Genomic DNA, 20,877 nt, shown 5'->3' with positions numbered 1-20,877 from the left:
AGTATATGTGTATGTGTGTCTATATATATATATATATATATATATATATATATATATTTTTTTTTTTTTTTTTTTTTAAGCAAGTCAATGGACAAAATGTGGTTGATTTTTTTTATCTTAAACAATTTTTAAGTTTACATTTGATGAATGTTTTGGAATTTGAAAAGCTCTTTTTTATAAATGATGATTGTTAAAATGTTCTTGTGTTAAAAGGTGTTTGTAGTGCATTTCATTTGAGCATTAAGGTAGTTGCATCTTTAAAGGATTGTGAAGGGTGATGACATCACTCATTTTTAACAGTATTTAAAAGCTGTACTATGAGGTGCAGTTAGATTCTGATGAAGTCCCCAGTTTAGGGGATGAAAGCGCTCAATGTATGTCTTTGTATGTTGGAAGAATAAAAAATGCTTGGACTGAAGAGTTTGGCTGACTGAAAGTGTTTCCTACTGCTTCACAGTGTATGTTTTGTACTTTTTTAGTTACATTTTACACTGTGGTTACTTTTGTTTTTTATTTCTCTGAAAACTTGTTACTAAATCAATTTAAGGTCCTTAATCTAGTCTTTCTCCATGCAAGAATGAGAAAAAGCACATTCATTTTTCTTTTGTCATGATCTTTTAACCACGCATGTTAAGTTGTCAAGCTCGCCTTCATTCTTGCTGGATGGGTTCGGAGCCGATCCTCTGCTCTGACTCGGCCACTTACTAAAGCTCGAGAGCTTATTTTACCAGCTTGAGGTAACCCTATATCCCATGATGCCAGGTGATAACTCCCCAGATCTCGTTTGCCGCTTTCGCTTGCGAGGTGCATATTTTTACCGGCTCCTGGTAAGTCTTTATATATATATATATAGTGTTCAGTCACCCTTTTGAGTTAATTTTTCACCCAGTTGTCTTTTTTCAATAGTTAGCAACTACCTTTAACTCTATTACTGTTTTATACCTTCTCCTTTTATCCCTTATATCCCTCCCCCTCCACTCTTAGGTTAGGCCTTAAGCCTGCCCCTTTCCTAAATTTTCTTAGGGATCCTGTGGAGTGTTTGGGTGTGTCAGTATCCCTTAACATTTTAATTGTTATTTTATAATTTTTTGAGTGTGTGTGTGTGTGTTTTTCTCTTACCTTTGTGAACCCTTGACACTGTTATGTCGAAGGAACCAAAGGAAACTAAGGTCTCAGGCTTTAAGAAGTGTGACTCGTGCTGTCAGAAAATGTCTGACAGACGGTCACACTTCTTGTGTTTACTGCCTGGGACCCCTGCACCTGCAGGACTCTTGTTCTGTATGTCATGCATTCAGTCCAAGAGTCCTGCAGAAGCGCAGGAACAAACTTATACCGAGGGGCTTGTTAAAGCCCGAGGGCTCCCCGACTAAGTCTGCGTCGGGGAGGCCCTCGAAACCAGCAAAACTTTTGGCTCCAAGTACTAAGCCTTCGGCTGCTGGCTCCTTGTCTGTGCCTAGATCGGCTCCAGCTGGAGCCGATCCCTTTGAGTCACAGGTTCCGGTCTCTGCACCACTCGGTGCCGATACCTCTGAGCCCATGCTTTCACTGTCTGCTCCGGCTGGAGCCAACGTGTCCTCGGCTCCGTTGGCTCCATCTAAGAAGAGGTCAAGATCCCCTTCATTGGAGTCCATCCATTCGGCTCCGAGATCTCCCCTGCTCTCGGAGCGGAGCCATCAGAGCCGATCTTCTCGGTCGTCCAGACTTTCAGATCACGACCTTGAGAGAGTGGTGAGTAGGCTGTAAAGTCTCAGGCATTGGCCCAGATTATCTCTAGCCCATCTCATCGGACGGTAGCTATTTCGACTCCACCTAATTTTCCTCCTTCGACTCTCCCTCAGAGTTCGGAGCCGGAGCTCCTCGGAGCCGTGACTGTTGTGGCGTCGGAGCCGATACCTGCCCCTTTGGCTCCTTCGTCTTCCGCTCCGATCTCCTCCTTGATACCTTCATTGGACGGATCCGGGCGCCTGATCTCTCTCGTCGGCTCCGAGGGGGCGAGTGGCATCGGACCATTGTCCGACCCCGTTCTCCCTCTCGGAGGGTCGGCGCTGGTGAGCTCGGCCCTGACATCGGCCTCGGAGCCTTCCCTGTCGGTGTGGCCTGGGGTTCCTACCTCTTCGGAGCGGGGGCCCACTGGCCTTTCTGATAGGGGAGCCTTCGAGGTGATGAGGAGCGTACTAGCCCCAGGGCATAGTAAACGGTCAGCTCCATCAGCTCCTCCCACTACAGTGCCTGCTGATGTCTCTTCCCACTCTCTTGCTCCCGGACCCAGAGATCCAACGCCTCAGGTTTCCCCACTGGGAATTTCTTCCTCTTCCGAGGCTTCTCCTGACCTGTCAGCGGAGCCTCCGCATAAGAGGACATGTAAGAGGAAGCATGTGGACTCCCCTGAGTCCATTACATCTGACACCGACTTGGATGAGTCGGAGGGATCCCCAAAGTCCCCCTCTGAGGATGTCTCTTTCTCAGACATCCTAGAAATCCTAAAGCAGAGGGGGAACTGGTCTTCCCTTAATCCTTCCGAGGACGAGTCTGTGTACCTGGAGGCGTTTGGTTCTCGACCCTCCACCTCCTGGGTGTCTCTGCCTTTCGACCCCCTTATGGAAGTAGTGGCTCGGAAGGCGTGGTCGGCCCCGGATTCGGTGGAACCCACCCCTCGGAGGCCATCTAAATTCATCACAGCACCAGTTGACAAGCAATTCCTAACAAAAGGTGTACCGGCGGATGCCATGGTGGTGGCTGCAGCCACCAAGAAGGAACTAGCTGATCCTTCAGTACCTATCCATCCTCCTAATAAGGACTCTAGGACCATGGATAGGTACGGTAAGTGGATGTTTTCTTCAGCGACCTTTGCCATGCGGTCGCTGAATTACTTGTGTCACTTCACCTGCCTTCAGAGAGATATTCTCAAAGAGTTGGGAGAAGTCTTGCAGGATCCATCAGCTGCTGGGTCCCAGGATAAAATAAACTCGCAGCTTGGAACCCTGAACTCGATTAACTCCTCCATGCATGTAATTTCATATGCAGCCGATGGAGCAAGTAGGGCCGCGGGCACAGGAGTGGCCTTAAGGCGTCACGCCTGGATGCGGCTGTGTAATTTCGCGGACCCTTTCAAGGCATCCTTCACAAATTCCCCTTTTGATGGTTCGGCTTTGTTCGGACCTCAAGTGAAAGACTCCTTGACCAGATGCGAACAAGATGGCAAGACTCTTTCTGCCGTAGGAGTCCGTTTCTCCACCCCTTCAAGACCATACCCTAAGTGTCAGAAGGGTGGGAAAATGTGGTTCCGCAAATCTCAAGGAATCACGCCTGACGCAAGAGGTCAGTTTACCCCCAGAGGCAGAGGGGGTAACAACAACAGATGCTGCCCTAGGGGCAGAGGGGGTCCGCAGAACCAGGGTAGCAAGGAGCCTCTCTCTGACAAACCCTTCCAGCATCCCTGAGATGTTGCCCGATTGTCCACCTTCGGAGGCAGTCGGGGGAAGATTGTCGCTGTACCCAATAGCCTGGCTTTCCCTTACTCAAGACAAATGGGTACAGTCGATCATATCAGAGGGTTACAAAATTCCCTTTATACAAACCCCAATTCAGCAAAAGGGAACCCTTCCAGACGTTCCACCGGGTCTAAGGGAACTAGCAGTATCAGAAATATCAAAACTGCTAGCAAAAAGAGCCATCCAGCCAGTCCCAGCAGACCAACTAGGATCCGGAATCTACTCAAGGTTCTTTTTGGTACCGAAAAAGACAGGGGACTGGAGACCAATATTAGATCTCAGCAAACTAAACAAGTTTGTAAAGAGAACAAGATTCCGGATGGTCACGCTACAGTCCATTCTGCCCTTTCTGGGCAAGGACAATTGGATGTGCTCCGTGAACCTTCAGGATGCGTACTATCACATCAAAATTCACAGGCGCTCCAGAAGGTTTCTCCGCTTTCGGCTGGGGGCCAGTCGCTACCATTTCAGAGCCCTGCCCTTTGGTCTCACTACAGCCCCCAGAGTATTCACCAAATGTATGGCAGCGGTTACGGCTCACCTGAGACGGCAAGGATTCCAGGTGTTTCCATATCTAGACGACTGGCTCCTCACTGTCACCACCAGGCATCAACTTCTCCAAGCCAGAGCTTACACCATTCACATTTGCAGAGGGCTAGGAATCTCTCTAAATTTCAAAAAGTCTGCCTTGTCGCCTTGTCAGCCTATTACCTTTATAGGCGCCAACTTGAACACCGTACAACTTTCAGCAAAGTTAACAGATCAAAGGGTCTTAGATATTCAAAACCATGTCCATGTTCTTCTTCAGAGCGACAAAATTCAGGCCAGGTATGTCCTGAAAGTATTGGGTCTTATGGCGGCCGCCATAACACTTCTTCCCCTTGCACGTTTTTACATGCGTCTTCTACAGTGGATGCTCTTCGCCCAATGGTCTTTTCAGCAACTCCCCATGCACCACAAAATCATGATAACTCCAACTTGCAAAAGTCATCTGTCCTGGTGGATATTGTCCCCTCAAGTCCATCAAGGCAGACCCTTTGTTCCTCCTCCCCCGGTCGCCACGGTGACATCGGACGCCTCCCTGATCGGGTGGGGGGGCATTTTCAGGGCAGGATGGTCCATGGCACTTGACAACCTTTCGAACGCCACCTGCACATAAATGTCCTAGAGATGAAAGCAGTGCTTTTAATGTTGCAAGCCCTCCACGACTCTCTTCCCCTAGGAACTATTGCAATCCAAACGGACAATATATCCGTAGTGTGGTATATCAACAAGCAAGGCGGAACCAAGTCCTATCCCCTGTGTCGGGAGGCACTCAGATTTTGGTAATGGGCGATCTCCTCTCAGCGGTTTCTGATAACGCATATCCCCGGGAAGTCCAACATCATAGCGGACAGGTTGAGCAGAGCTATACTCATGCCACACGAGTGGTGTCTCAAACAATTTGTAGCGGAAGAGATTTTTCAGAAGTGGGGCTTTCCTTGCTGCGATCTTTTTGCTACACCCCAAAACAGCAAATGCCCCGACTTCTTCACCCTCTTCCCCCTTCCAGGCCATCCTCTGAGACGCTCTAGTCCAAGATTGGCCTCGGGGACTTCTCTATGCCTTTCCACCCTTTCCTCTAATCCCACAAGTAATTCAGAAAGCAACCGCTTTGAGAGCCAAGTTGATTCTCATTGCCCCTTATTGGCCTCGACAGATATGTTTTCCGTTCCTACATCATTATCTTTTGGTACAGCCTTGGCATCTGGACCCAGCTCCAGATCTGTTGACCCATCAGTCGGGGCAGCTGCACCAATCCCTACATTCTCTCAACCTCACTGCTTGGTTGCTCCATTTCCGTCCTTAGCCAGGCTTCCTATGATTTCTAATCCCGTCCGGGATATCATAGTAGCTTCCCTTAAATCTTCCATCAGAAGGATTTACACTAGTAAATGGAAACGTTTCTCCTTCTGGGCAAAGGCAAGGAATATAGATCCCTTTACTGCCCCAATTCATTTGGTCTTAGACTTCCTAGCTGAAATTTTTCGTTCAGGGTCTTCTGCCTCTACAGTAAAGGTTCAGTTGGCAGCCATATCGAATTTTCATACAGGCTTATCGGACCACAACATCATGTCCAATAAGCTTTGCAAAGCTTTCCTTAAAGGTGTATATGTACTTAAGCCTCCGATCAAAGACCCTCCACCTCAGTGGGATCTTAATTTAGTCTTAACATCCTTGATTCTCCCCCCCCTTTGAACCTGCGGTCTCCTGTTCATTGAAAGTTCTTTCCTGGAAGACACTCTTCCTAGTCGCCATTACTTCTGCTAGGAGAGTATCTGAGCTTCACGCCCTCTGCATTCGTCCTCCCTACTTAATCTTCCATAAAGACAGAGTTTCTCTAAGGACTAATCCATCCTTCTTACCCAAGGTGGCTTCGCAGACAAATTTAAGTCAATCAATTGATCTCCCAGTTTTTTTCCCAAACTATACTAATAGAGCAGAGCAAAAGCTACATTATCTAGATGTTCACCGCCAGCTCCGATACTATTTGGATAGAACCAAACAAATAAGGAAGTCTGATCAACTGTTTTTATCGTACGCAGAAAATAAGAAAGGCCTTCCTGTTTCCAAGGTAACCCTATCTAAGTGGCTGTCTTCTGTGATTACATCTATTTATCAACTCAGAGGCAGGGAATTAACTTCTAAGCCAAAAGCCCATTCAACTAGTGCACTAGCTACATCTACAGCTTTTCAAGCTAGACTACCAATAGACACTATCTGTGCGGCAGCCACATGGGCCTCTCCTCATACCTTTGTTTCGCATTACAAATTGAACATGGCCTCCAGGGACAGAGCAACATTTGGTTCCACCATTCTTAAGAGTCTGTTCCAATGAGCCACCCAGGATGAAGGTGCTAGGGACGCGGTCCCATCCAGCAAGAATGAAGGCGAGATTGACAACTTAACATTGAGAAGTTATGTACCTACCATAACGTTCCATGTTAGTTGTCTTCTCGCCTTCTTTCTTGCGTCCCACCCACCATCCCCCTAGCCTGGACAGACCGAGAAGATCTTCCCTTCCTTGAAGGGTCCTTTTATTCCCTTGTTCACCATCTAGGTGTCCTAGGATATATATAGTGTAGATAATTATCTTTGGGGGGTTTTATCCCTCTTCCTCCTCCTTCCAGTTGGAGGATTTTGTTTTATTGGTCTATGCTAGGCTTTTCAGCTTCCAAATGAGATCTGGGGAGTTATCGCCTAGCATCATGGGATATAGGGTTGCCTCGAGCCGGTAAAATAAGCTCTCGAGCTTTAGTAAGTGGCCGAGTCGGAGCCGAAGATCGGCTCCGAACCCATCCAGCAAGAAAGAAGGCGAGAGAAGACAACTAACATGGAACGTTATGGTAGGTACATAACTTCTCATTTTTTTTTTACATTGCAATACCTATATTTATTAAAACTGAACAAGAAAAGAGAGAGAAAAAGAAAGAGAAAAAAAGAACAGCAGCGCCTATTTGCAATCCCCATTGCACTTACAAATAACTGAGAAAACTTTGCTTTATAGCATGCAAATAAAATCCTATACCACTGACCTAGTACTATTAAGAACATTTTTTTTACTTAGTTAACTGTCTCCCTTCTCTTACCCTCCTCAAAGCATTTTTCCAAACATCAGTGACATAAAGTAGGGCACATACGTCAGAGTCCGCCACAAGTCCAACATATATTCTGAAAAAGTCCAGTATTTCCAGATTTTCTTGTTCTGTCATATTTCATAAATATAATTATTGCATTATAATCCCACATTGTTACTGGTTTTATTACTGTTCATCTCTATCTCACAAATCCTCTCTCTCCTTAATTTCCAATGTACTCTCGATTCTTTAGTCAACTTTTGTGGTTCCTTCCTTCTCTCCAACATTTTCATTTGAAACCGTGGAAAAGGTTTCACAGTTAGTCTCCCTGTGGTCTTTATTACCAGAACAAGAAGCAGAATCTCCTTCTGTTTCACAACTCACTTTTTGTTGGACAAACTTTTGTATATCCTCTTTAGCTTGTACTTCATCAAAAAATGATTTTGCCCCTCCAGGGAAAAATATCTTGAGACACCTGGGTACAGCAGTTTGAATCTTTCACCTGCATCTCGACATTCCCTGAATAGTGGACTGAATTTACTCTTCTGCCTGGTGTATGAGTAGTCATTCTCCACAAACACTCTGCTGTCTCCCACTTTTAGTATTTTGTCCTTTTGCCACATTTGTGTCAGAATCAACTCCTCCTGCTGGTAAGATTGCATCTTTACAATTGAAGGTCTAAGTTGCTTTTGCTTAGCTAGGTTTGGAGCATACACACGATGTGCCCTTTCAACTAACAAGTCCTGCTGTGGAATACCAGTCCATTTTGCTTATTTGTGCTTTCATAAAATTAATACAGTCTGTCCCTTCCAGCTTCTCTGGTATAGCTGAGAATCTCATGTTTTCCTTATGTGCTCTGTCCTCTAATTCTATTATTTTTTGAAGCATCTCTTCCTGAGCAATCTCATATTCAACCATTTTTTTCTTTATTTCAGCCTCAGATTTTTGCAGCTCTATCAACTCATCTGAATCTCTTTTTTTCATTTGCTGTTTGTGTTGATATACTCCATCAGTATTTTGTTTATTTTAACCAGGTCTGTGTGTAGTGTGTAGGTGTCTTATATCTTCATTTAAGTTACTGGAAGTCCTGTTTGGAGGTTGCATTGCTTTTTGTTGAACAACTGCAGAATGTTCCCCAGTAAGTATTTCTGCCTCCCCTTTATGTAGCTGATTTTTTTCTAAGGTGCTCTGTATTTCTTTTTTTCCTGGCATCCAGGCAGTGCACTTACTAGCCAGTTACCGAATTTACCCATAAACACAAAAGTCTACTGGCCTTCTCTGTTTTCATACTGAGATAGCTAGAGTTAAGCTATTACTCAATGGGTAGCCATCTTGAAGTATGCACTACAAAGAATTAATCACAAATGGCACAAGTGTAAGTAAACTCACACTGCACGTGCACTACAAAGAACTAATCACTAAACCTTTTCTGGTCATAATTCTGATACTAATCCAGTTGACCTCAATAACTGCCTGTGTCTAGTGCCACACTAACCTTTTTTAGGTAACCATGTGTTTGAAGTTTCCCTTGCAGTTGATCAGTGCGAGTTCACTGTAGACATTTTCATGTATGTTCTGACTTAGATGTTTCAAGTTCAGATTATATATATACTGTGGGGGGGGGGGGTTCACTTCTAAATCCTGAGACCAAAATCTTGAAAGTTCAAAATACTGAAAACTCGAAATACTGAATCTCATAATACTGAAAACGCACAGGATACCAACACTTACTATATTCCAGCACAAGTACATACAGAAACAAATAAAAACAAACCATATTACTCTTCAAGTATAAGCACGGGGACAAGCCCCTATGCACCCCCCACACCCCCTGCTACTTAAATATGTCAACTCCAAGATTGCGCTTAGTGTAGTGAAGTGCAGTCTCTGAGATGATATATTTAAGTAGCAGGGTGGCTGGGGGGTGCAAGGGAGCTTGCCCCCCCTACTTATAGTTGAAAGGTAATATGTTTCTGTATGTACTTTTGCTGGAATATAGTAAGTGTTGGTATCCTGTGTCTTTTCAGTAGTATGAGATTCAGTATTTTGAGTTTTCAGTATTTTGAACTTTCAAGATTTTGGTTTCAGGATTTTGGGCTTTCAGGATTTAGAACTGAACCCACTACGGGGCAGTAAAATAAATAGTCTTTGAACAGAAAGGTTGTAACATTTTTTTTTTTTAATACAGATAAGCATAGTTACTGTCAACAGTTAAGTGTTTAATACAGATAAGCATAGTTACTGTCAACAGTTAAGTGTACTATTTATATAGGAGAACAGTACATACTCTTAGTATATAACTTCATGTTGCTTTTTCCAGTAAAATGTTGTTTTAATTCGTGAATAGTTGTCGTGTTGTTGTATCAGCAACATATGCTTTAACTTTATGCGTTTTCTGTTTGCAGGGAACTTTAAGTAAATCTGAATGGGAAGCCACGAGTAAGTAATTATATTTGCTGAAAATTTTTAATGTTAACAGATGTTTGTTTACATATCAGTGAAAAAGCAAAAAAAAAATTGAAGTGTCTTCACCTTTGGATGTTAAATAGTTAACTGATTGTACTGCTTGAATGAGTATTTACTGTGCCTAATGTTGAAACTGGCTTCCTGATACTTGGATATTTAAAAGAAAAAAAAACAAAATTCCTAAATTTACAGGAAAATGACAGTCGATCAGCTAACAAAAATGTATGAAGGAAATGGTCTTGCGTGCTGGTTTGAGCTGCTGGACACCTGCAAAATTGTTGCAAAGATACAGCAGAAAAAGTAATAGGAATCACTTTACTTACAGACCCCATGATGGAACAGTTACATGGGTGTTTGGTCAGAAGGAAAATGTATGTATTTAAGTATGTATGTATTTATTAGCCTTTGATTACTGTGAATGTACAACTGAGCAAAGCCCCTTTTCAGGTGTGGCCCTGGAAGAAAAGCTCCTTGTTGTGTATTTTTTCACAGTCAATCAGCATGAGCTACCAATTAAACATACTACATAAAATGGAGCTGTGTGTAGTTTCAGTTGATTACCATATTAAATACACTATGTAGTATTTACAGCATGCTAAAGTCAGATTCATTTGAAGATCATTCAGCTTTATTTTACAACTTGTGTATGAAGTCACATTGAAATTTTAGTACACACCACATGAGGTGTAAGCTAGTTTTGTCTAACCAGTTTATTCACTTGAGACATGTAACCAGGTAAGAATGTGAGAGAACTTTATATTTACTTGATTTTGGCTGCATAATGCATTGTCTTGGTAATGGTACAAAACCAGGATTGTTTTGTTGAAGTATATGCTGTCACCATTACAACTTTTAAATGTAGGCAAGTAAGTGTTGGTTCAATGAACGTCGTTCACTGTGAGAGGAGTTCCTTGATAAGTAATAATTAATAACATGGGAGATGAAACTGTATCATATGCTATGGATAGGCCTAAAAATAGGGGTGTCACAATTTCACCTTAATTTTGTCTTTCATGCACATAGTTTGTGAAAGTTAATAATGCTGCTTTCTGTCCTATGTCTTGGTCTAAATCCATGCTGTGTTCTGGAAAGTAATTTGTCTTGTTAGGTAGTTGATCAGGTGTAGGTGAACACTTTAAAGTATTAGGTCAGAAGGTGGCTGTAGATCTGATATTTGCCAGCTGAGGAGATTTACTACCTTTATGTAATGGAATAGTGTAGAATAGTTTCCAGAGGTTGAGAACTCGGGACAAAGTGATTAGTAAGTAAGATACGGAGTATGCAAAGGAATCTGTAGGCATTTTAAGGTATTCTTCTGTACTTGGTATCTGTACCTTTCCAGGAAATAAAGAACATGCAGCAGTAAAAGGCACTTGATGAAGCAGCACAGACATTATAAAATTGCAGTTGTGATTTCTTAGGACAGATATGAGGAATTGTTAAATGCTCTTTATTAGATCATTGTTGTAGTAGCCATTATACTACGGAATGTATCCTGGCAAGGGTACCGTACGTTTGGTCAGGTACCGTCTTCATGTGCCATACACCCACTTGACTAAGAGGGATGTGCAGACATATCAGAACTTTCTTGCTTGTTTGTACATGTACACAGACTCGCATTGTCAAGGATACTATATGTCTGGTCAGGTACCTTCTTCATGTGCCATACACTTGTAGCACAAGTGGATGTACTAGAGTAAGAGGGATGTACAGACGTGTCCAAACTCAGAACTTTCTTGCTGTTTATACATGTACGCAAACTCTCATCATCTTTGCATCTGGCGTAACTGCAGTCATCTTCAGCACAATGCCATCAGGCAGATAAGTACCCCACTGGGTACCCTTCCTTTTCCTTAACTCATTCCCTCCAATGAAGCCCTTCAATTTTGTACTCTTCCAAAGGGAGTCTCTTAAGCCTGTTAACAAAATCAGGTTATAACCTGTCTGTTCAAACAAATGTCCATATCTCTAGAACCACAAGTATTGCTAAAGAAATGTAAAGGGCCAGTTGTTCAGCATAAACTAATCATTGCAGTGGTCACATTCATTACATTCTGGGTCTTAAACTGAATTTTGTATGCTGCAGTAAATAGTAATGCTTGTAATATTTTATAAATAACTTGCAGCATCTTAGAAACCAGTCAAGCTACACATATAGTGCCAGCAACATTTTCTTCATTCAGCTTTGACTTTCCATACAAGGCATACAGTTCTGTATTGCTTGACTGTTGAAATATTTAGAGAAATATGAAGATTACAAAGTAAAGTAATGTATAAATAACATTCAGTCTGTACCTACAGGAGATATAATCTGTTAAGTATCATTGCAGTTCTTTCCACCTTCATGTAAATTTTAAGATGAAAGCTTTCATTACTATGTATGTAACATGTTTTTGCAAAATAAAAAGTATTTGATGTGTCACCAGGAGGATCGTAGAGGAACTCCTGGGGGCTTCACTGGAGTTTAATGAATTAAGAAGATTTTTCAATTTTTTTCTTATGTCTGTCAGAAAGGTTACTGGTACAACAGTCTTTATAAAGACTCCTTTCTAGCTGTGTGTTTTGTTTAGGAGCTGAACATGGTGTTAGGTATTTCATTTTCCAGTGTTTTTCCATGAAGATTGCTAAGAGCAGATTATACTCCCTTTGTGTCTTGAACACATCAGCAAGACTTGGTGCGCGAGGCCACATTATCATCTTCCTCTGTGGCAGACCTTCTTCCTCAGGTAAGGAAAAACAAGAGTGGTGAGTGGCAGTAATTGTACACCCACCTTTCTGCCAGGGTTTGTAGCTGACAGCTCCACTGAGGTGCATTTGGAGCCCTCAGACTATCAATCTGCTTTCCTAGGGCCATGTAGCACATCCCCTTCGGTAGCTGCTATGGTCCAGGACCTCAACATGTCTAAACAAACTGGCAGCGACAGCAAAGAAGGGAGAACCAAGGATTATATTTGGTGAGGATGGTGTCCACCAGGTTTTGGTGAATGAGGATATCTGACGTTTAATCATGGAAATAATATATATGGCTTCAACCCTGAAGAGACCATATGTCTTGACTTTCCCAAAACAGATGGTCAAAAAACTAAGCATTTATCCCTTCTTTATACCCTTGCTTCTCAGAAGGGAGTTAAGGAGGATTGGTATAATTTTGCTCCAAGTCTTTTCAAAGCCATTCAGTCTTTTTAGTCGTCTTTTCCTTCTCTCTTATTTTCTACATCCATTAAGAGGAATGTAGTTCCTTCCTTTTCTGAAGAAGAAAACGTTTTATAAGGCTTCAGAATCATACATGTATCTGTACAAAAAAAACCTGTGCTGATCAAGGCATTACTTCTCTGGAGGGAGAAAAAGTTGCTAAAACATTCTCCTATTCTAATCCAGTCCCTAATGATGGATAGCAGAGTACTTGACAGGTATGACATAAAGGTTTACACTTCTTCCAGCTTAGCCTTTAGAAATGTACTTGTCAAACGTATGTCCAAGTTTGTTTTATTTGTTCTGACTAATATTGGACAATCCTTAGCCAACTTACCAAATTTAGATTTAATGTCTAACATTTCTGACATTTTTAGCTCTGCATCACAGGTGACTAAACACACAATTAAATGAAGGTATGATGCAGTGGTGTCTGCAAAGCACCTACTACTGGGACAGTTATTAGAAGACCTGCTTGGGTTAGACTTCAGAACTTTCCAGAAAATATATTTAATTATTTATTATCTATTGACATTTGATAACTAGGAAAGTCTACCTTTTTCAGCAGTGATCCGGGGAGAAAACCTCCAATTGATTACAATACATTTTATAAACAATAATTTTAACAATTTTCAAAAATAAAACATTTGCAGTTTAAATAATTATAACAAATTAGACATAAAAACAATGGTTAAGAATCAGTGGAAGGTATATAACAATCATTTAATATTTAGAGAAATTTTAGGATAAATAGGAATTGCAGGCTTATGGTATATTTAGAGAGAAAGGGAAAAAAATTAGATAGTAAGGAAGTAAGTGAAGAAGGGAGAGTAAGGAGGTTTAAGAAATGAAAAGGTACTAGTTCACATTTAGGGATATATGTTATCCTGGTTTTGAGCAAGAACAGAGCCAGATTTTAGCTAGGAAGTCTTTCAGAGTGGTTTTGAAAGATGGGAGGGTGGTTATAGCACTGATGGATACAGGTATGATGATCCAGTCCTTAGTATACACAATGCCTAGCAGATTTGCTAGGTTTATAGATAGGAGTTTTTGGTCACTGAATCGCACTGACTGACTGGGAACATAGATGTTCATCGTGCATACAGCTGCAGTAATCACAGATGGGTTCTCTGCCGTCAGGCGGTCCCTCGGTCGGCCGAATTCCAAAGTCTAGGTCCGGCGTCGGTTGTTGTCGCTTTCTCTCCTGACGTCAGTGAGGCCGGAGTATATAAGACACAGCCGACGCCATGTTCTTCAGTCTTTTTTGCCGCGCGGTGCCCGAAGCAGTTCGCAAGTGCCAGTCGGCCAGCTCCTGAATTACGGAAATATTGGAAACCGAAGTCTTCATTAAAGCTAAGTACCCCGTTGGGGAAACTTTTCTTGCCTCAGACCGATGTCAGAAAAAGTTAATAATTGTATTTCTTGTGGGAAGCAAATACCGCATAAGGATTTCCATTCCCTCTGCATACCTTGTTTAGGCCCAGACCACGACGTCTCGGGCTGTCGCTTTTGCGCTACCTTCAATAAACGCACTATTAAGCGTCGGGCGGAGTTCGCCCAACACTATTTTGGTAAAGCCTTTGATTATAAAATGTCGTCGGATACTCCGACTACCGTTTTGTCCAAAAAACGCAAGGACAAGGACCAACACGCGAGGTCCGCGGTCCCCGCCGACACCACGCCAAAACAGGCTACACGTGGTCCGGTTCTCAGCGAGACGCCTTTGCAGTCCCTGACTACCGACGACACTCCTTTGGCGGTGTCCTCTGTACCCGAGACCGCTGGTACCTCGGCCCTTTCCCAGACTACAACCACCGAAGTCTTTGCTAATGTTGAGCCTACTAATGTGGACAGGTCCACTTCCACCCATGGTGTCTTTAGACCCTCATCTTCTTTTTCAATTAAGGCCTTTACTAAATCCAAAGCAGCCAGGCATCCCAAGAGGCCTGTTGCACAGGGCCCATCTCCAGGCCCCATGCCTAAAAAACAGATGCTTAAAATGGCTGAGGATTTAATTACTCTTATCAGGGGTTCTCAACCCCCTTCAGACAAGAGACCCAGAGTGGAGGAAGATTCTCCCTCTTCTGATCAGGGATCCATTTTATCAGAGCATTCTGATGTAGAGGAACACTCTTACTCCCCTTTTGAGGATTCGGATGCAGAGCAGTCCATTCCTTCTGTATCTCCTCCTGAGGATTTTTCCTTTGGGGAAACCTTGCATACTTTGAGGGAACACTTCCATTGGGAAGGCCAAGACTTTTCAGATTCCAAGAAAAGACTTAGGGAATTTCTTTTGTTACCTCAACACAGACCTCTGGCGATACCTCCTGTTTTGGACATACTTGATGATGTTTATTCGGAGGCTTGCCTTAACCCGGATTCTCTGCCTCCTGCACCAGTCAAACCTGATAGGTACTACAGAGTACCTAATTCTCATCAATTTCTCTTCAAAAGCCATAATGCTGACCCTGAAACCATTTCACAAGGCCCCAAGGGATTGAAGGCCTCCACTGCCAAGAATCCACTTCCTGCAGAAAGAGAGTCAAGATCTTTAGAAAGGTGGGGGAAAAAGGTATATACCTCGGCCACCCTAGCCATGAGGGCCTTAAATTGTCAGTTTCATATGCTTAAATATCAACAGTTCCTGTTATCACAATTAAGGAATAAAATGTCTCAACCTGAACAACCAGATTTGAAGGAGTTACAGGATATGATGCATAGTGCAGAGCAAGTGGGTAAACACACCTTACAAATGTGGTTATGATGCCCTAGAGGCCTCAAGTAGAGCGGCTGCTACAGGATCAGTCATTCGCAGACATGCCTGGCTCAGGGAACAAAACTTGCCTGACCATGTGAAAGCTAAACTTCTAGATGCTCCTTTACAAAAGGATGTGCTGTTTGGTACTAATGCTGAGGAGATACTACGGAAAATGGAAGAAAAAGCAAAATCAATGCAAACTGTCAAAGCTTTTTTACAGGTCCAACCACCACGTTTTAGCAGAAATTGGCCTTCAAAAAACTGGTCCTTTCCAGCCACTGACAAGCCCCAAAGAGGTAGATACAGACGTACAAGGGGCAGAGGACAATCACAAGGATCATATAGAGGCCGACAATGGCAAACTCCAGCACCAAGAGGTGGCGAAGACAGTGCACAACAATACAGGAAGCAAACCCAATGACTCCCTCATTTCCATGCCAAGCATGTCTCAGCTGGCAGCACCTTTGGGAGGAAAGCTAGCATTATTTGCAAGCAATTGGCATATTGTCACAACAGACAAATGGATCCTGGACATTATAAACAGAGGCTACAAATTTCAATTCCACACTCTTCCAAAAATGAGGCATGCCAAACCTGCCACAAAATCAAAGGGCAGAGGCACAACTACAAATTTCAAAGCTCATAAGCATGAGAGCTATTCAAGAGGTACCTACTCACGAACAAGGTCAAGGTTTTTATTCAAGACTTTTTCTGGTACCAAGGAAAGGAACCGACTGGAGACCCATTTTGGACTTATCCATCCTAAACACATTTCTACTCGTACCAAAATTCAAGATGCTCACATTACAGCAGCTTCTTCCCATGTTGGGCAAGGAGTTTTGGCTGGTAACATTGGACCTCAAGGAGGCATACCTGCATGTCCCAATCAGACAAAGCTGCAGAAGATACCTCAGATTTCTTGCAGGTTCAATCCACTATCAATTCTCTGCATTGCCCTTTGGCTTATCTACTGCGCCCAGAGTATTCACAAAGTACCTGGCATCAGTGATTGCCTACTGCAGACTTCAAGGGATACAAATTTACCCTTATTTGGATGACTGCCTGATCCAAGCGGACAGCAAGCACATACTTCTGGAACATCTGGCATATGTGACACTGTTACTGCATTCTCTGGGATACACAATCAACAAAGAGAAATCAAGGCTAACACCATCTCAGAAAATAACTTTCCTGGGTGCCAACTTGGACACAAACACCCAGATGGCCTACCTTACGCCAGAAAAACAGGGACAACTAACTCAGTACTTCAAAATACTAGCAAAATGTACCAGGCTTACTGCAAGGAAAATCCTGCAGGCTCTGGGATTCATGGCATCTTGCATTCTTTTAATCCCATGTGCAAAGCTGCATATGAGGAAACTTCAATGGTACCTAAAAAACCTATGGTCTCAACACAGTCACAGTTTGGAAACAATAATACCAATAATTCCATGTTTGCAAAAGGAATTTCTATGGTGGGCCCAAGCATGTCAAGCAAACACAGGCCTCCCATTCTGCAAGCCTCAAGCAAAGCAAGTAATCACAACAGATGCCTCAGATTTCGCCTGGGGGGCGCACATGACGGACAGGTGCATTCAGGGCAAATGGTCCCAAAAGGAAAAGCACCTTCACATCAATCAAAAAGAAATGCTAGCAGTAATAAATGCAATTACAGCTTTCAAGGACTTCCTGCATCCAGGACAATTACTGATAAGAACAGACAACACCACAGTAATGTGGTACATAAACAAACAAGGAGGAACACATTCATACCCCTTGTGCAGACTAGCCATGACTCTTTGGAACTTGGCTCTGGAATGGCAAATCGAACTTCAAGCACAGTACTTGCCAGGATTGGAAAACACGCTGGCAGACAATCTGAGCAGGAATGACAGATCCACACGAATGGAAGTTACATCCTCAGGTGTTTACAGAAATAATCCAAGCGTGGGGGAGGCCAGACATAGATCTTTTTGCCTCCCACAGGAATCATCAATTGGAAAAGTTTTGTTCGAGGACCTTTCATCCAAAGGCCTGGAGAGTGGACGCCCTTTCATTCAGTTGGACAGCATGGACAGTTTATGCATTCCCACCTCTGCCTCTTCTGCCCAAGGTGCTTTTGAAAGCAAGAGCAGACAGACCGAAGATGATACTGATTGCTCCAGATTGGCCAAGGCAACACTGGTACCCACTCCTGAGGAGCCTAACACATACTCCTCCCTGGCCCCTGCCTCTAATGCCTCTTCTGCTGACTCAGCACAGCTACAAAACTCTTCACAGTCAGCTGAAAACACTCAATCTCGCTGCATGGCAAATTCCTTAACACCACAACAGACCCTACTCTCCAAGGAGGTGCAGGATGTCATTTTGGAGGCCAGAAGGCCATCTACTAGAAAAGCTTACTCCGCAAAATGGAAGCGGTTTTGCTCTTGGAATGAGAAAAGAGGCCAGGACCCTAGAAAACTGAACTTGCCTCAGGTATTACAGTATCTAGCTGAGCTGCTGAACAGTGGACTTTCATTTTCTTCCATAAAAATCCATGCCTCAGCCATTTCTGCAGAATTCAACACGGATCCTCCTTTATTTTCTCACCCACTCTTGCGACAGTTCCTCAGAGGGGCTAAGAATAAAAGACCACCAAGGAAACAACCAATACCAGCCTGGGATCTTAATTACATACTAGAAAAATTAACATTGCCTCCTTTTGAACCAGCTGCCTCAACAGATTTGCAATATTTGTCCTGGAAAACTGCCTTCCTTCTGGCTATCACTTCAGCTCGTAGAGTTTCGGAACTACAGGCCCTCATGGCGGTGCAGCCCTTTCTCATCTTCCATCAGGACAGGGTTTCCCTTTGTACCAACCCGTCATTTATGCCTAAAGTGGTATCCAGGGTAGCTTTAAATCAAGCCATACACCTACCTTTTACCCCAATCCTCAAAACAAAGGGAAAAGACTGCTACATTCTTTAGACATCCATAGGCAGCTACGTTACTATTTGGACAGAACAAAGTCCTTCAGGAAATCAGAACAACTCTGTGTCCTATGCTGTAGGGGCTCAAGGGAAGTCCGTTACCAAGCAGACTATTTCAAAGTGGATAGGCCCCTGCATATGGTTTTGTTATTCCTATCATGGGAAATCTGTTCCTACAGGTATCAGATCACACTCCACCAGGGCCACAGCTACCTCTACAGCCTTCCTCAGAGGAGTTCCTACCAAAGATATTTTGGAGGCAGCCACTTGGAGTTCTGTACATACCTTCACAAAACACTACCACCTGCCTTTATATTCCAGAACTAGAGCAGGCTTTGCCACTGCTGTGTTGCAGGGCATTCTGGCTCAACCCAGTTCCTCCTAGTACCTACCACCCTGTGCGTAGCTTTGGGACTCTACCCATCTGTGATTACTGCAGCTGTATGCACGATGAACATAGTACAGATGTTCTTTGTCTCACATTGCTGCAGTCATAACCTGTGGGTAGTCCGCTGTCCTCGGTCGGCCCAAATACCAAAGTGTTAGGCTGGCGTCGGTCATAGTCGCTCAGATCTGACGTCAGTACGCAGTGGTACTAAAGCGCATGACCGACGCCATATCATCGGTCTTTCTTGCCGCATGGTCCGAAGCAGAAGCAGCGTTTGCAAGTGCCGTTCGGCGTCCTGAAATTTTCGTATTCTGAGTTTCAGACCGAAGACCAAGTTGGGCTAAGTACCCCATTGGGGAATATTTTTGTCTTTTCTTGCCTCAGTTAAATCCGGATGTCAGAAAAAGTTAATAATTGTATTTCTTGTGGGAAACAGATACCTCATAGGGACTACCACTCTCTCTGTATTCCTTGCTTGGGGCCTGAGCACGACGTAGTCGGGTGTCGCTGGCGCTAGATTTAATAAGCGCACTATTAAACGCAGGTTAGATTGTGCTAGACTTGTTTTTGGTAAGCGGTGCAACTACAACATGCCGTCGGATCCTCCGACGCCTGCTACCGCTAAGAAGCGAAAAGAAATCGTTAAAGTCTAAGCAGGATGAGTCGTCCGTTGCGGACGCCAGTTCTTTGGAAACTACGGTGGAATCTGTGGATCCAGCCGAGGTTTCAGCTGAGTCTCAGGGGGAGCCTTTAATATTACAGGAATTGGCCTCTCAGGAGTCAGGTCAGGCCGAGGGGGCCTCTCAAGTTTCTGTAGTTCCTTCTTTACATAAGGTTGTTAGGCCTTCTACTTCTGTCACTAAAGCACCTTCTAAAGCTAGGCCTGGTCTTTCTGGCACAGGCGTCAGCCCTAGTTCTGCAGGCTCTGTTCCTAAAAAACATATGCTGAAAATGGCAGAGGATTTGATTACTTTAATCAGAGGTTCTATGCCCCCTCCAGATAAGAGGCCTAGGGTAGAGAGAGAGAGGTGGAGGGTTTGGAGCATTCCTCAGATTACTCTGAGTCTTCAGCTGAGGACATGCAGGATTTTCCTCCCTATTCTGATTCGGATGCAGAGGACTCCTGTCCTTCTGCTTCTCCTCCAGAGGATTTTTCTTTTTCTGAAACCCTGCATTCAATGAGGGAGCATTTTAAGTGGGAAGGTCAGGATTTCTCCGATTCTCTTTTGTTTTTACCACAGCATAGACCCTTGGCCATTCCCCCTGTTTTGGATGTTGTTCAGGATGTTTTTTCTGAGGCTTCCCTTAATCCTGATTCTTTACCTCCGGCCCCTGTCAGCCAGACAGGTATTACAGAGTTCCAGAGGCTCATAAATATTTATATAAGAGTCCTAGAGCTGACCCAGAAACTGTTAGCCAGGGACCTAAGGGTGTCAGGGCTTCTGTAGTAAAGAATCCAGTTCCTCTGGATAAAGATTCTAGAGCTTTGGATAGGTGGGGTAAAAAAGTGTATACCTCCTCCACACTAGCTATGAGGGCTTTGAATTGCCAGTTTCATATGCTGAAGTACCAGAATTTTCTGTTAAGTCAGTTGAAATCTAAGGTAGATGCTTTAGCTGAGGGTATAGAGTGTAAGGAATTGCAGGATTTAGTTCATGCCTCTGATCAGGTAGGTAAGCATTCTTTGCAGTGTGGCTTTGATGCTCTTCAGGCTTCTTCCAGGGTGGCTGCCACTGGTTCAGTTATTCGTAGACACGCCTGGCTTAAGGATCAGAATTTGTCAGAGCATGTTAAAGCTCGAATTTTGGATGCTCCCCTCCAATCTGAAGTTCTTTTTGGTTCTCCTGTGGAGTCAGTTTTGAAGAAAATGGAAGATAAAGCTAAGTCCATGCAGACAGTTAAGGAATTTTTACAAGTGCAGCCCCCTAAGTTTAGCAGAAGTTGGCCTGCAAAAGGATGGGCATATCCTTCTTCCGATTATCAGTCTAAGGGC

General features: G+C 43.5%; 1 protein-coding gene across 2 annotated transcripts in view; it reads left to right on the top strand.

Moving 5' to 3' along the window:
* The window catches only part of RNMT (RNA guanine-7 methyltransferase), a 638,341-nt gene that overhangs the window by 570,331 nt on the left and 47,133 nt on the right, over nucleotides 1-20,877 (top strand). For both annotated transcript variants that reach the window (XM_044067181.1, XM_044067182.1), the window contains exon 10: nucleotides 9,514-9,547. In XM_044067181.1, coding sequence (XP_043923116.1) covers nucleotides 9,514-9,547 — 34 coding nt within the window. The remainder of the gene's footprint in view (nucleotides 1-9,513; nucleotides 9,548-20,877) is intronic.

This window comes from Protopterus annectens, chromosome 3.part1, assembly GCF_019279795.1.
Source record: "Protopterus annectens isolate FY-2018-M chromosome 3.part1, PAN1.0, whole genome shotgun sequence".
Classification (NCBI taxonomy): Eukaryota; Metazoa; Chordata; order Ceratodontiformes; family Protopteridae; genus Protopterus; species Protopterus annectens.
The sequence above is the reverse complement of the archived record's forward strand: the minus strand, read 5'-3'. Positions and strand labels throughout refer to the sequence as shown.